General features: G+C 44.9%; 1 protein-coding gene across 1 annotated transcript; it reads right to left on the bottom strand.

Annotated features, from left to right (window-relative positions):
* Nucleotides 1-378: 378 nt before the first annotated feature.
* ankrd24 (ankyrin repeat domain 24) lies at nt 379-13,763 on the bottom strand (the record flags this gene model as incomplete). Its single annotated transcript, XM_079220730.1, has 22 exons — nt 379-718; nt 1,690-1,755; nt 1,896-2,066; nt 2,145-2,321; nt 3,172-3,405; nt 3,942-4,246; nt 4,356-5,128; nt 5,821-5,984; nt 7,187-7,368; nt 7,510-7,639; nt 7,746-7,861; nt 7,945-8,068; nt 8,346-8,438; nt 8,674-8,696; nt 9,312-9,484; nt 10,113-10,219; nt 10,430-10,500; nt 10,874-10,931; nt 11,072-11,136; nt 11,218-11,306; nt 11,737-11,867; nt 13,728-13,763. The coding sequence occupies 22 exons, from the start codon at nt 13,761-13,763 to the stop codon at nt 650-652; spliced, it is 3,357 nt and encodes a 1,118-aa protein (XP_079076856.1). The 3' UTR covers nt 379-649.
* Nucleotides 13,764-15,859: the final 2,096 nt, after the last annotated feature.

Genomic DNA, 15,859 nt, shown 5'->3' with positions numbered 1-15,859 from the left:
AGAGGGAACAATTCAAAATGCTAGTTTGTCATTTGTGAGTGGTCATATCTGCCAGCTAATGTAGCCGCTCCACAGTAAAGCCCAGCTGTCCAACTTTCCATGCACACATGCCTCAGCCAAATAAAGACTTCAGATTTCCATCACCCCAAAATAGATGCGAGGGACAGTGTAGAAGCTGTTGCTTTGGAAACCAATTGTTTGTTCAATCTATAGTATCTGTGCATGAAGCGAAGTACAAAGAACAGGATCAACAGCATCACGATTTCTTTTTCTTTTTTATTATAATAATATTGTATAAAATCAAAAGGCTTGTCACAATCAATACATATCTTCTACATTCTACACTCTCTTTTCACATTAATGTTCTGCTACCACACACTGATTTATAGGCTGCTGTCATTTAACTTATCCAGCCTTGAAGGCACTCCGCAGTTCCATTTTGCACTGTTTGCTGCTCAGTCAAGCCTTGAGGTTGTTGTTTAAGTTACTGTATTGTACACATGCAGCTACGTCTGAACACAGATCAGTTGTATTTGGCTTCCCAGAAGGTTTCTGTGGCGCTGATCCCCACAGGTTGCTGAGCTGGAGCTGCTACATGCTGACGTGACCTCCCAAGGGAGGGGGACCGAGACTTCAGACGTTATGAGGTTCAGTCTCCCTGCTGTGACATCCTCAGGATTTGGACTAGCAGACCCTGCACCTCTTCATCCATTCGGCCCTGCTGGGCAACACACATCAGTGTAAGAAAATTAAGTTTCTACATTGTATTCCACATTGGTTTCTAGTTCTATGAACACAGGCAGAGCCCCCATAGCAGGCTCATAGGTATACCCACTCATTCTTGCAGAGCAGCAGACAGATTTGCAGGTTCGGCCAAGGACAGACAAACTGACCATAAATAAAATACAAATCTTACATCAAGAGAGGGCAAGGGGCTAAAACGACCTCTGAGAAGAGATGCCGTCCCACTATGGCCAGCAGTCATCAAGCCATCAAGCCACTAATCCTGCTGACTAGGGAGAGGATTTTGCTGATTATACGATCAGATTGCACGAATTGACCGTAACGCTAGAGGCCTCTTCCAAAGTGTGAAAACACCAACCCAGGAGAGAAGTTATGCGCTCATGTACAGTCTGTACAGCCTGGAACCAGACACCTTTGAATGTGTTGAGCAAAACAATATGCATAATATGGTAATTCAATCTCAACACCTGATGCACCAGGAAGAGAGATTAAGCACACTAGACAGCCTCCCCATCACTAACCTGCTAAAAGCATAAATAAGAAGCCAACAACACCTGAGCAGTCGCTCATTACAACCAACATGACAAAATAATTAGCTCATGTGTGCACCTTAGTTGTGGATTATGATGAATTGATAGAGCGAGAGAATGAGTCGTGTCCTTTTTGCCTGCATCTCTTCTGAAATGTTATGCACTTTTTGTTTGGTAAGCAGAGATGGTGGACAGATCATTCCGGCTCTTAATGGTCTGCATCACATAGGGGGACAAACTCAAAACCAGCAGTCAGTGCCATTCCCTGAGCGTCTGTCCAGCCAGTTGCATGTAGAAAATGTCATTGATCCATCCTGAGATCCACGCATACACACATGGGAACCTTTTTACGTCTCTTAACAACGGGTTACGTCTAAGTTTGTGCTCTAGGCGTGGATGTGTGCATTCAACTCACCTGTACAGCTGCCAGTAAATGCGTACGGTACACAGTCACCACCTGTTTGTGCTTTCGCTCCCAATCCTGCCAACAGGTCACAGAACATGTTACCGTCACGTGAAGACTTAAGTGTCTGTTTTTTTTTTTTTTTTATAGATGATGTTCGATATATATTGAGAAAGAAGGCAGACTTCACACATCCCTCGTGTCAGTTCTCTCCTCACCTGGAGCTGCTGGGTGAGTATGGCGATCCTGTTCTGCAGCGCCACCTGCTGCCCGGGGTTACCATGATGGGTAGATAGTGATGAGGAGGAGGAGGAGGTGATGCCCAGAGGAGGTGACAGAGCTCCCAGAGCCTCCTTCAACCGAAACATCTCCTTGGACAGCTCTGTTATCTGCACAAAGACAGAGGCATGAGCTTGGCCACCGCAAAGGTGCTTTAACAGCAGCTGTTTGGCCATCTGCTCTCTCACCTTGCGGTCTTTCTCTTTGACCAGGCCCTGGGATTCCTGGATGCCCTTGTGGAGCTCTTGGATGTGGCTGGATTGGGCCTGTAGGTCGGCTAGCTGCTGCTGCACTGTGGTCAGCTGGGACTCCGCGGCCTGCCGCTCACTCTTGTTAAACAGAGCCTCCCTCTGCACCTGGAACACCTGGACCAGCAAAACCACCAGTGGCACCATGTCACTGTCACATGTCACAGCAAGGCAGTCCATTTGATCACGTCTCAAAATCAAACATATTTTTCCTTCTACATCATTATTCCCCCAAACCACTGTTGTCTGAGTTTTTACTCAAAGGAATTTCCAGTTTCCCATGGTAACGGCTCTCTCTTTGATCTTCGTACACCCACGCTAGAGTCCACATGAATACAATAAACCGACTACAGTAAATATACACACATTAGCTTTTGTTGCTTTGTCTCAGGGAAGTGTGACTTTGTGACGATACTTCCTCAATTATCAGCACCAATTTACTTTCTAGTATGTGTGTAAACACTTAACAACATTAAATTTTACTATTGATTTTTTGTTACAAACAGCCTGAGTTTTTGTGATTGACTCTACTTTTGGTTGGACTCCATTTATGAAGTGTATAAAAGCTATTTTAATGTTTTTCTCCATTTGAAAATGTGGCCCCTTATTAACCTCTGTGTTTGCCATCTTGAGTTGGAGAGGCAATTACCCGGTTTACAAAGTGAGAGTTTTCATGGAAAGGACTTTTGGAGTGTCATTAGTAGCCTACAGTATCCAGACAACACTACTTCATTGCATCAGTAGGCACATATACAGAGGGATCAATGAAACAGAGGGACGTACTGAATAGAAAAAAATAATACACATGAATAATGTAGAGGCGGGAAAAAGGCCTTCATGGAACACAGCTCACTTTGTGGCAGACACAATAACATCTAATGTGGCTTTAGATGGGATTGAACAAGACACACACACACACACACACACACACACACACACACACACACACACACACACACACACACACCTCAGTGCAGGTCTTCTCGTGTTTGCGAGTGAGATCGTTGAAGCGGGCGGTAGCGGCGTTGATCTCAGCCTGCAGAGAGAGCCGCAGGGCTTCGTGGTCCTCCTTGGAGATCAGACCCTGTTCTGCAGCCTTCTGGGACTTCAGCTCCCTCAGCTCCATCTCCTTCTCGAGAAGAGCCTCCTGGGCTGCTGCTGCACTTCCCTCACTAGCCTGTAGGGAGTGCTGGAGCTCTGCCTAAGAGAGAGAGAGACATATGCATGCTATGCTCTTAGCCCTGTTTGGATTCATTCCTTCTAGTTCTACCGACTAACAGTTATATGTTGAGTCCCCTTGTTAATCAGACAGCTAAAAGCAGCTGCGACTAACAAATAAGGTGCTTTAACTTTTCAAAACCTTGTTCGAAACAGTGAATTACTTATTTTGTGAAAACTGTGACTGACTTTTAACGGGTTGGGAAATAATCTCATAGTGGTGCCCGGAAACATTCCCACTTTCGTCCACAAGGACCGCACAAATCAACACGAATTGAAAGTTGCGTGTAGTAGCTTTAAAATAGCATTTTGACACATTTTGCATTTACTAAATGACGGGCCTCTGGCAATTTGAAAATTGCTCTCGCTATATTACGATTTTGATCATCTTTTCATTAATTGTTCAGGGCTATACCTTCGTCGGAGCCTGTACGCCTGCATAACCACCCTATTTCTAAATCATTTTGGCTGAACTCCAACTCCAGCGTCATCATCACATTAGTTTTGATTCCTGCTGACCTTGACTTTCTCATGCTCCTCTTTGGGTATGGCATCCTGCAGGGCCTGCAGTTTGGCCGCCTGCTCCTCAGCCTGACTACGAAAGGTCTTCTCCTCTTGGAGCTCTTGCAGAGTCTGAGCTAGCTGCTCTGATACCGCAGACAGTGCCTCCCTGTGTTTCGATAGGGGCACTGCATCTTTCAGCTGCAGGGAGTCCTGTGCCCGGCACTCCCGCTCTGCACACAGACAGTCCAGAGCCTGGGCTGCTTCCTGCCTCGCGACCTCCAGCTCTTCTCTCACCGCTGCCATGGAGCGCCTGGAGTGCTCTGATTGGACAGATGCATGATCATTCACAAAATGGAGAGAAAAGTCAATAATCGTAATTGACTTAATAATTTGACTTTGCTTAAAGTAGAAGAAACAACACAGGCACACCTGGTATGCCCGAGGGCTCTGAGCTCTCTGAATGCTCCTCCTCGTCTTCCTCCTCTTCATCATCTCCATGTGGAGGCGGCCTGAGTCTCTCCAGATCCAGGAGTGCATTGTTGAGCCTTCGAGCCACGTCCACCCTCTCCCTGGCCAGCTGCTCACACTGAAGCCCCAGACTCACCTGCACCTCCTCCAACTCCGAGCGGGGCACACACTTCCTCAGCTCGTCCTCTAGCTCTCCCAAACGCTCCTGGAGACGACGGACCTGATCTCCATCTCCTGCTGATCCTCCATCTTTCCCCGATGCCCTGCCCTCTGCCAGGGCTGCCTCCAACTCGGCGACTTTGTCACGCAGGCGGGTCACTGTCTTTTCACCCTCGCCGTCTTTCTCCCCTTCTTCTTTCGTGGACTCTCTCTGGGACCGAGCAGCACGGAGTTCCTCTACTTTCTCCGTCAGCTGTTTGATTGTGTCACTGTCCCGGCTGCTCTGACCGCCTGCTTCGGTCAGTCTCTTCGCTAGCTCCTCCTCTAGCTCCGTCACCCTCGCTCTCAGCTGCCGTGCCTCATGGTTCGGACCCTCCTCTGTAGCTCCAGCACCTGCTGCGGCAGTATCCCCTTCACCACACTCCACAGAGAGAACCCCAAGGCGCATCTGCTCTTTCAACTCCTCCAGCTCAGACTGGGAGGAGGCCAACTGCTCCCTCAGCCCTCGCAGCTTCTTCTTAAGAGCCTCCACGCCCTCTGCATCTGCACCTCCTCCCTGAGACTTGTCAACACCACTGCAGAACAAGCCAAAGATTGGTAATCGTTTCTACTCAAACTCTAATAATAAAAACATGTCTAACATCACACCATAAACCCATGCTAGAGGTTATTGTACTGATCGACATGTACATGATATACTGGCTTAATCGTTTATGAAAATTGGCCTTCACAATTTCCGAAAGCAGACAGATGCTTGATTTGTCTGATGAACAGTCCAAAAACCCAAGGATATTTCATTTCAACAGACAAAGACAGAAAACTATCAAATGCTTCCTTGAGAAGTCGAAACAAACAAGTTTTGGGTCTTTTTTGCTCTACAAATGATGTATTGATTACCCAGCTAATCATTTGTCTACATCGTATAGAATATTACACATTAACACGGTATTATTGAAGCGTACAACTGCAACCTATGATTATCCAAATACACATATATTCCTCAGTAGGAGGTCCAGATACCATCAAATATATGATGTCATGAGTGCACATTTTGCCCCTAAGCATCCTCAGCCTCCAGCACGCTGCAGGAAAAATGTAAATGCTCAGCATTTTTATTTTTTAAATGGTCCTGATAGAGACCTCCAAAAAGATACTGTTGAGACTTTAGAAATGACATCAGCAAAAGTCTTGATCTGATACTATAGAGCTACAGACTGTGTTCTGTGATGGCCACTTCAGTTTGTTTGTATGAATGAATCCAACATACCAGTCCTCTGCCACGCTGGAGGCCTCGTCTGAAGCCTGGGCCTGAGAGAGGCGCTCCTGAAGGACTTCAAACTCCTTTCTCAGGGTCTCATACTGGACTATGGGGACAAAGTCCGAGCTGGAGCTCTGCATGTCTGTGTCGTCCTTCTCAAACATCTCCAGCATCTATGCACAACACGGAAGAGATTATTGTGAGGTGTGGAGGTTGTCACCTTTTATTAACTGTTTATCAGTCAATGTTGAGATATGTTCCGGACGCTAAAAATGCACATAATATACATGTAGCGCCCTGAGAGTACAATTCACATCTTAGTAAAGCCTTTAATGTTAGGCTTGTGAGTAGTGAGCAACATCAACTGCAGGCACTTGATATCACTCCAGTGATTTAGTATTGTACTTGAGTCAGCACCAGACTTTAAATCCTATTAATTATACATATGGTTTTCTGTCATAAATGCATAAATCATTTATACATTGAAGGCCATGCAGACACAACCCTGGTTACATCACTTCAAGTTATTTTCTCACACTTGACAAAGCTCTCCAGAGCTGTTTTTACAGGCTAAAAAGTATTCCCAATGACTTGTAAACTGACCTTTATGTGTAAAACTGGTAGAACTGCTCTTTAATTAACTTAATTAAATATGAGTTATGGAATCCCTCTACCATTTAAATCACAGCAGGAGGTTTTGGCTCTAGTTTAATCTTTCTCTTTGCGCTCATATCATACCTTAGATTTCCCACTTTCCTGTCTGGCTCTTTTTCACACAGCAGGACAGAACTGAAGTTCTTGGCCGAGATCACTTCTACACACAGTGGTGAATGATCCACACGAGAACAGAATACTTCAACCAGCATGACCCAGTTAGTAAAGAACGTCTACAAACTGGTCCCCATGTCTGCATCTGATGCTGTCCTCTTCTATTTATACCTGTATGGATACAACCGCCTCACTGCACTAGTGTCATGAAGTTAAAGTGGTCATGACTAATGTTAGAGTCAGGGACAGCAGGAGGGGGAAGCACTTAATAATCACTTCCCTATCAATGTTTCTTCTTTAAAGATGCCTGGAACTGTGTGTGCATCAACATTAGCTTAAGAAAAATGTTGTTATGTGTCTGATTATTTAAATCGTTTTTCTTTTTGTTTACTGCTTTTATATTAGTTTTACATTTTTGTGATATTATCTTGATATGTGTATGTGGGTCAGAGAGAGAGATAAATAGAAGGGAGGTTATTTGTGTGGGCTTTTAAGTGGGGCATGCCAGTTGAATAAGTATTGCTGAGGTGTATATGCGTGATTTGTTGTAAGGGCGTTCGTACGTAAGGTGTGCTTTTGTGGTATTTTGTACTCTCTCTGACCCCACCTGCACTTTGAGAGCTAGTTCAGAGTTTTGTGAGGCAAGTTCCTCTATTTGTTTGCGCAGCTCAGCAACAGCCCCTGGGTCCTCGGGGACAGGGGAAGGGTTGTTGGCCGAGTCTGCGTCTCCTCGAGAAGTGGCCTCATCTTGAGCAGGGGAGACTCTGGAGCGCTTGGAGAGCAGCTTCTCTAGAGGGAAAGTTAAAGAGAACCAACAACAATAGTCAATCCGTGTACTTCCTAATGGGATACGCACAGGAATGCCCATGCGGAAAGGGAAGTACATGCATGCTCTCTATCAGGTTCTGGGAAGTACATGTAAACACATACCTGGGAAGTCAAACATTTCATCCATGTCCTCAGAGTCACTGGCCCCGATACCATGGCCTCCCTTCAGCTCATCAAGCAGCTGGTCTCTCTCTGCCTCTGTGTCCTTTAGACGCTGCTTCAGCTGGGACAACTAGAGTGCACACACGTACAAATAGTGGTTATAACAAACAACCCTCAATCTTTACAAATTCGCCGGTTTCTCTGGTACAGGTGGGTCCGGAGGATGTGTGTAGTACCTCCTCCAAGGCAGATAGGGCGCTCTGTTGCTGCAGCTCGAAGGCTTTGATCTTCTGGAGCAGACGGCCTCTCTCCAGACGCAGTCGGCGAATCTCCTCAAACACCTCTTCATCCTCTGCCTTACACAGACAACCACAGGAAATGTGAACCGTGGATAAAGTCTGCATTTCATGTTGCAATAAATAGTAAGATCTACACTGCTAACCTGGGCTGATTGCTGTGTTTCTGTAGGCTGAGGAGATGGAGAAGGAGATTTGGGCTCAGGGGACCGGGCAGGTGGAGCAGGACTCCGCGGCTGTGGAGAGGGTGGCAAACCCTGGATCTTTGTGAGGGGAAACAGAATAAAAGGAATCTCTGTATGTCATCTGAAACATAATACTCTTTAGGTAATCTCTCGAGACGTAATATTGTACTACAGAGATATTAACAAAGGGATGATCAAAATAAGCATTTATAATGGACACGGGTTTGCTCTCACAAAGTAATAGATCGTTTTATAAGGGTGCGAACTGATGTTCTACATATGAAACACGCTTACAATAGTGTAAGGCTAGCGCCTAAAAAGAGTTTTCCATCCAGTGAGATGTTTCTCACAGTACCTGGAGAGGCGAGCGGGGCGGTGGAGGAGCTTTCCGTTTGCGGGGCGTAGTGCCCCCTTGCATTGATGAGGCGCCCGAGGGGACTTGTGAGGGCTGCGTTGGGGGTGGGAGGTTGATCACATACAAGCACAGGTCAAGCTCAACATAACAACGGGAAAACTGAGGAAACCAAGATAAGGCAAAGAGAAGCGAAGGCCAACGGAAAGAAAGCGGCACACACACAAAAAATGACCTCATATTGGAAAACATGCACAACATGATCAGCCCAAGTGGAACATGATGTCATTTGATGGAGGGAGTGATCAAACACGCAGCTATGCAACATTACCTCTTCGCCTGCGCCCTCAGGAGCTTCGTACGCAGAGGGAAAGAAACACACTTTAACCTCGTAATCAGCAAACAGCTAGAGGCACATCGGAATATGTGCACATACACAAGTCATACAGACTCCCACTTCCTGTCTCTTTTCTAACATGTAGTTTGTATTAGCATCATCTGTGTCTCTTGCAGCAAATCCACCAAAATATCCAATTATAGAATAAAACTAATGTGGTAAGGCACATCAAATTATCTCCTTCATCTCCTTTACAAACCAGCCACACCATCTGTTTTCCATATATCAGCAATGTATTTGTTGAGAGATAAAAGCAGAAAAATACTTTTCTCTCTCTTTTTTTTAAACCCCACTTCACAATCACACCCAGCTGTCCTCCTGATCCACTTCCTCATATTCCCTGGAGGAGCAGAGTCACAGCCACAGACAGAAGCCACACACTGGATCTGATGATCTGTTCGATGTTGCTGCCACGTGTTCCACACGAGGCTCCATATTTTCAAAAACTGCGGTCGTAAGCAGTTTCATTTTGATTTATGATAATATAATTGAACTGTCAAAGGAGCCTTGTGAGATCTTCAATCACGTTTATACCTCCAGGTGACAAAAATACGCCAGGCCTCATACTGTACCTGGAGGCACTCCGTCCTGCAGCATTTGCGTGATGCGCTGGTTGCCCGTTGTCACGCTGTAGTCGGTAGCTTTGTGTCCAAGGGCGTCAACCAGCTGCGTGTCGGCTCCGCCTCTCAGCAGAGCTTCTACGGTCTCATCGCCGTCGCTCTCACACGCCAGCATCAATGCAGACCTGTGATCCCAAACGAAACATCTCAGTTCAGCAGGAAAAAAAGCATTACTGAGTAAACTAACGATGCCGTCAAATTGTATACATCAATTTTAGACTCATAGGCCATTTCAAACTGATAAATCATCAGCCTGTGGGTCATTAGTAACACTTAAACCCACTGAGCTCTATTTTCTATTGGGTCAAGGATTCCAAAGTTACCGATCAGATTGTGATTCGGGACGAATTGTAGGAAAAGGCATTGGATTTTTTTTTTTCATGAGATGATAATGGGGCCTGAACAAATGTCTCTAATAATCCTCTCCAAGCAGATATCCAAGGCTAAACTGAAAGCTCTTGGTCCCTGCTGGAGGTCTTGACCCGCATCCTCACAAATCTACCCCAAGCTCTGGAGACTTCTATGGGAATCCATTCTGTATCCTGACCCAGACAACCCCACTGCTGTGAGAATAATCCTGCAGAGGGTTTTTCGGTTCTAGCGCCGCTAAGAAGGCTGTTTCGTGCCGCAGTCGGTCTCAGCGGGCCTCCGTTCCATCTGTCAAAGCTTCAGCAGCAGCTACAAGAGAGCAATCCAGAGCCAGTCGTCCCGCTTGCCTCATCAAACCCCCGAGTAGCATTAACAGTCCAGTACCTTCCCTGGTTGTCTTGTAAATTTGCATCGGCACCTCGACCCAACAGAAAGACGCACAGCTCCACTCTGCTCATCTGAGCCGCTAAGATCAAAGGGGTCGCCCCGTCCTAACAGAGAGAGAGAGAGAGAGAGAGATACACAAGATTATTCAAACATCACGCAGCAGCAACACATTTTACCTGTTTGATAATAATGACTAAAATACTACATAAGAGCTAATAAAGTGAGTAAATAAAAAGTTATTACTGATTAGCATTTATTTATTCATCTCGCATAACAATTCAAAACAAAAAATATATTCGAACCCTTCAACCTACCCCATCCTGGATATCCAGGCTAGCTTTAAAATCCCACAGGGTTTCACAGCAGGACAAGCTGCCGCTGACCGCTGCAGGAAATAATCACAATAATGGTCAATATCAGATGATACCATACAGTAATGTACCGGCCTTTGAGAAATACAGTTTAAATCTTAAAGCACTACTCTGTTCAGTTGGATGGTAGATACAATATTTGTGTTCAGTCCAGCTTTAGTTTTACTTTACACCTGCATACTTTTAATACTTAAAACATGTCGGATGGGATCTATGAAAGGTATTTGTTGTATGTAAAGTTACTGTTTTGTAACCAAATCTGCATTTGACCCATCCTTAACCAAGGATGGGTCAAATGCAGAGAAGAATTTCCCCAAGGGGATTAATAAAGGATAATTTCCTTCTTCTTCTTTAAACTGGTGCGATGTGTAGTTCTGTAACTGGTACCTGCATGATGAAGCGGTGTCCTCCCAATGGTGTCGGTGAAGTCCACTGCTAATCTCTCCTGTCGGATGCAAATAAATAAAATAGCAATAAGCAGTAAAAGATAATTAGTGCCGTCTTAAAATTTGTGCTTGTATTATTCCCTTTATATTTTTCAGTATTCGTTGGTTCGCCCTACACTGCTGTCATTCTGTGTTTTACCTGTAAGAGCCTCTTCAAACACTCCGATTGGCCGTTTTTGGCTGCGAGGTGAAGCGCACTGAAGCCTGCAACGGGTTATGAAGCAGACATTTATAAATAATTCATGACAATTCATGAGACAAAACCTGTATTTGATAGTACCCTACCGGCGCCATCAGTGACGTTGACGTCTGCTCCGTGAGAGATGACGACCTCCAGACAGTCCAGCCGGCCTCGGGAAGCACAGAGGTGGAACCTGCCAGAAGGACGAAGGACAATACTCATGTCACGAGTGTTTAGAGATGAGAAATGAGAATCGCTTACCATTTAAAATTCGAAGAATTGTTCAGCTCCAACTACTGATTCCACTCATCACTTTAGTTTCAGTGCAAGAGAGAGTAGGCAATACATCTTCACCGTTTACCAAAAGAAGGATCAAGGGGACTTTTTTTTAAAGGATTTGATTAATAAGAAGAATTCATAGTGGAATTAATGCAATGCTTTCAGTGCCCACACTAAACACCCAATGGAATCTATTTCCATGGGAAATGACTTTTCTGCTGCACAAGAATTGGTGTGTTTTGCATTGCATAACTACGACACTAATGAGTGGAACTCAAAGGAACATAAGCGTAAGGCATTTACTTCTAATACATAAAAAGGTAAACACCAGGTGCCTGACTTACGCTGACTTGCCCTCAGCATCCAGTTTGGTGGGGCATAGGCCTTTTTTGACGATGAGAGCGGAGACTTTGTCGGGCTCATTCTGCTCCACGGCTTGCAGGAGCCTCTCATCACTCTTGCTCCAGTCCTGACTCTGAGGGGGACCAAGCCGGAGAACAGGTCACCACCCTGAACCGCCCCAACGGAAACTGACACCACACTGCATATCTCATGGCAAACAAAACAATAGACGACCGGGCAGCCAAAGTAAATATAATGCAATTAGAATGATGCCCAGAGATACCCGTTTTATAAGTAACAACAAGCTACTTTTAAGACAAATAGATCAAATAAAAGTATATTTCCTTTCCTATCCATGTGATTAGTGGATAGAGAGAGAGAGGATACCTACTGGCAGTGGCAGCAGGCTGAAACAAGGACAGAACCGCTTCATCAGGCTAAAAACAGGCTGCTGAGGATCCATACTGTTTAGCAGGGCTTCTCACACACACGGCTAAATACAGCTACAGAGTACCAAGCCACTGCTGTGTGTCCTGCCTGACAATACACACTGTCGCTACATAACACAGTTGCATTCGATACTGCAGAGAACTCTGCCACCCATAACTTTCTCCCAGATACCCTTCAGAGGTCACAGCAACGTCATAGTATAGATTTACATACCGGAGAATTTATGCTATCCTCAAAATCACACCTCCAATGAAATTGAATAGCTCGCCACACAAAAACTCTGACACACATACACACACACACACACACACACACACACACACACACACACACACACACACACACAGTATTACTGCCATATGCTGCTCTCTGTCCGCATCCGAAATGCTATCCCATCATCCAGCCTCAGCTGCTAGCAGGAACATAGCCACTGCACCTCCTTCCTTTCCTCACTGTCCTCCTTTCTCTAATCTAATAATTTCTCTGCAGCCTACTTCTCTGTAGCAAGCGTCCTCCTTCTCTCCATTAGTTTTTTTCTGTCAGGTCCTGCACGGTACCCCCCTGGCAGCGTCACACTGTAGATCCTCTGCAGTTACAGAGCAGGGCCTGCGTGATGTGAGGACTCAGCAAAAAGAGGAGAAACAAGCCTCTCTTTAACAAGGCTCTCTTCTGCCAGTTTGGATGGTCATTTAGGTGGCCGAGGAGACATAACGAGGCGTAAATCTAGTCTCTCTCGGGCTATGGGGAGGATTATTTGTGAAAACGCTGGGAAATATATTCTTAACTTCACTGAGTGGCTATTAAGTGAAACTACTCATCCAAAGGGATCATCTTTGTCATCATTGTGGTTCACTAACACGAACAGGGAGGTAGAGTCTCTCCATAAGGCGACGGACACTAACAGGCTGTAATGATGCTAAAAGCATGACCAGGATCCAAATGCTCAGACCACATTGTAGAGCCAGCGGTTGCTAGTTTCTCGGCCTATACCAGTGCCCCAGTGCAGCAAGGTCACTGACCCCCAGTGTGTCGGCTCGAAACAAGCAACTCGCCACAAGGAGCAGACCAAAAATATAGTGCAAAGGGAACAAGGTTAAATCGCACATTACGAAACCCTTCAGAGTAACACAGTAGACAGCAGGAAAGTGGTGTGTGTGTGTGTGTGTGTGTGTGTGTGTGTGTGTGTGTGTACATGTGTGAATAATTAAAGGCTACTTGAGATTGGTTATAGCAGCAGTCTGCCATGCCGGGCTCTCCTGCTGCTGCTCAGTGACACTGAACCCCAGTGCCCTCCCCATTCTTTCTCTCTCTCTCTCTCACACACACACACACACACACACACACACACACACACACACACACACACACACACACACACACACGTACGCACGGGGTCTATACGAATGACCAGGAGCGCTGTAATATTAGGTTGAAACACAGCTTGTTGTGGCTTATATCTCTAATTGGCTTGTAGCAAACAGGTGTGCTACTTTTAAATACATCCCACTATAACGCTCCACATGGCCCAACAGATTGCTCTTACCTCAGTCTTTTTAAACTTTGCCTTCAGACTCTTCATAATGGTTTGATGGCCTCTATCTCAACAGCAACACTGCAATAAACAAGGCAAAGAAACAAACTTGAGTGTTATTGCTAAAGTGGTTTAAATTGATGTACACATCATTAAGTCATCAACAGGTGTCCCAGCTACATTGCAACATGATGGTGCTCCAACGTTTTAGGAATAGACTATTATAACTCTAATACAGTTAATGTTGTCAACACACATGAATAAACTGACCTGTAAAGTCTGTGGAGGACAGCCCAGCTCCAGGTGAGTGTTTCCTCTGTCCCAGCAGCGGCGTGCAGCAGCACCCTGTGTGGTCACTGCTGCCTGGTGGCCGGCAGGAACCCGCCCCGATCGTAAATCAACCAATCAGCATTGCGTAAAACACCGGATCAACGTTTGATTGGTGATGATGGATGATATGTCCTGTCGCGTGCGCACAGCCTGCACAACGTGGAGATTATTTTCTTTTTTAAAGCCGCGTGCTGAAGCGCAGTGTTGTTATTGTGAGTTTAACACAGTAAACTGGTGATTTGCATTACGTCATGTCCAACTTTGTCATAGTGTCGGTCGCTCTAGCTCGCGCTACAACGTAGGGGGCGGGGCTGTGGGAAAGTTAATTATTTTGGACATTTTCAACCAATCATTGAAACGATATAGTGAATGTAACCAATTGCAACTCTGGAAGAGCTGAACCCGGAAGCACGTACCTTTGTACTGTAATGAAGAGCGAGGTGAGTGAAACAAATAATAAAATACTTTGATGCAGGGCTTCAAAGTGAATATTACTCTACAATGGTGGGTGCAACTTGGCTTAAGTACTTTAATAAATATATATTTCACTGAAGCCCCGTCATTAACGCCTTTGTTTTAATCCACGTTGCCCGATTCTGGGCATAGTGAATAGATACGAATTAAATTATGCTGTTTTTACTTAGCTTAATACTTAATTTACTTTCCCAAACTTTTTTTCTATTATTACTTTGCCAAACTATCAAGTACAAATTGGACTTCTGTTGTTCTCAAAAAATAGGAACGATACATGTAATACACACTCGCCACCAAATGAGGGCAGTAAATGCACAGCAGATACCTTCAACTGTGAAGCCTCTTTTCCAACCTCTAAATTTAACGGAAAGACTTATCGCGGTCATATTTATAATAAATGCATTACTTTAAATGATAACTTTTATTGACGCGTATCAGGTTGTACATGAACGTCACTAATGCTCCACTGATGTTTGTGTACATTATGAAGCTGATCAGCAGGGGAAAGCAACAACTGAAAGCATGAAGTTTAGAGAAAATGTTCCATCCATATTTAGCCCTTCATAATGAGGGAGTCTTATTAATTATCTCACATATTCCACTGCGCCTTGTTGTTTCTGTTTGATTCAATTCCATTGTTGGCTCCTATGAGACAGTGTTTATTTTTTTGAGGAAAACACAATGACTTAATAATACCTGTCTGCCTGCCTGCTTGTGATAATCTCTCACTGTGGGAGAGATCCTGATTTTCCATTTCTGTTTTCCTCTCTCCTCTGTGCTCTCCATGTATCTTCCTCTCGCGGAGGCTGACAGCTTGCCCGTCTCTCTGCGTCTGATTTTGCATCTCTTGCTCAGTTTCACTCTTTTGTTCCATACAGTTCTGGCTCTCGCATCAGCTGGGATGGAAACAATATGTTACTGTAGAAGAGGAGGTGTTAAAACAGAATGGATTGAGCAGATGAAAAACAGGAATGTATAGCTGCAGGGAGGGGGAAGAGAGAAAAGATTACTGGTACATTCATGACAAGAGATAAAAATACAAAGGTAGGAACGAAAGGGCGGGAGTCCCTGAAGAATCACAATATGGTATTTCTTTGACATCTGAAGAAAAAGATCTTAACCTGTGGGAAGATGTTATTATCATGGGATCTTAGGTCCCATGTTGTGTCAACAAGATCTGGATCTTTCCCAGAAGATAAGACCTGTAACACATCTTATTGATCTGCTAATGATCCCACATGCTAATGATTGGTTCTAACTATGAATCTTGTTTCCACAAGATTTTGTTTCACCACAATCTTGTTCTGTTGCTGTTTTAAAAAAAGTATTTGTTTAGTGCA

This window comes from Taurulus bubalis (genome assembly GCF_910589615.1).
Source record: "Taurulus bubalis genome assembly, chromosome: 7".
In the NCBI taxonomy this organism is placed as follows: Eukaryota; Metazoa; Chordata; class Actinopteri; order Perciformes; family Cottidae; genus Taurulus; species Taurulus bubalis.
Note: the sequence above shows the minus strand (reverse complement) of the source record. Positions and strands in the feature narration are given on the sequence as shown.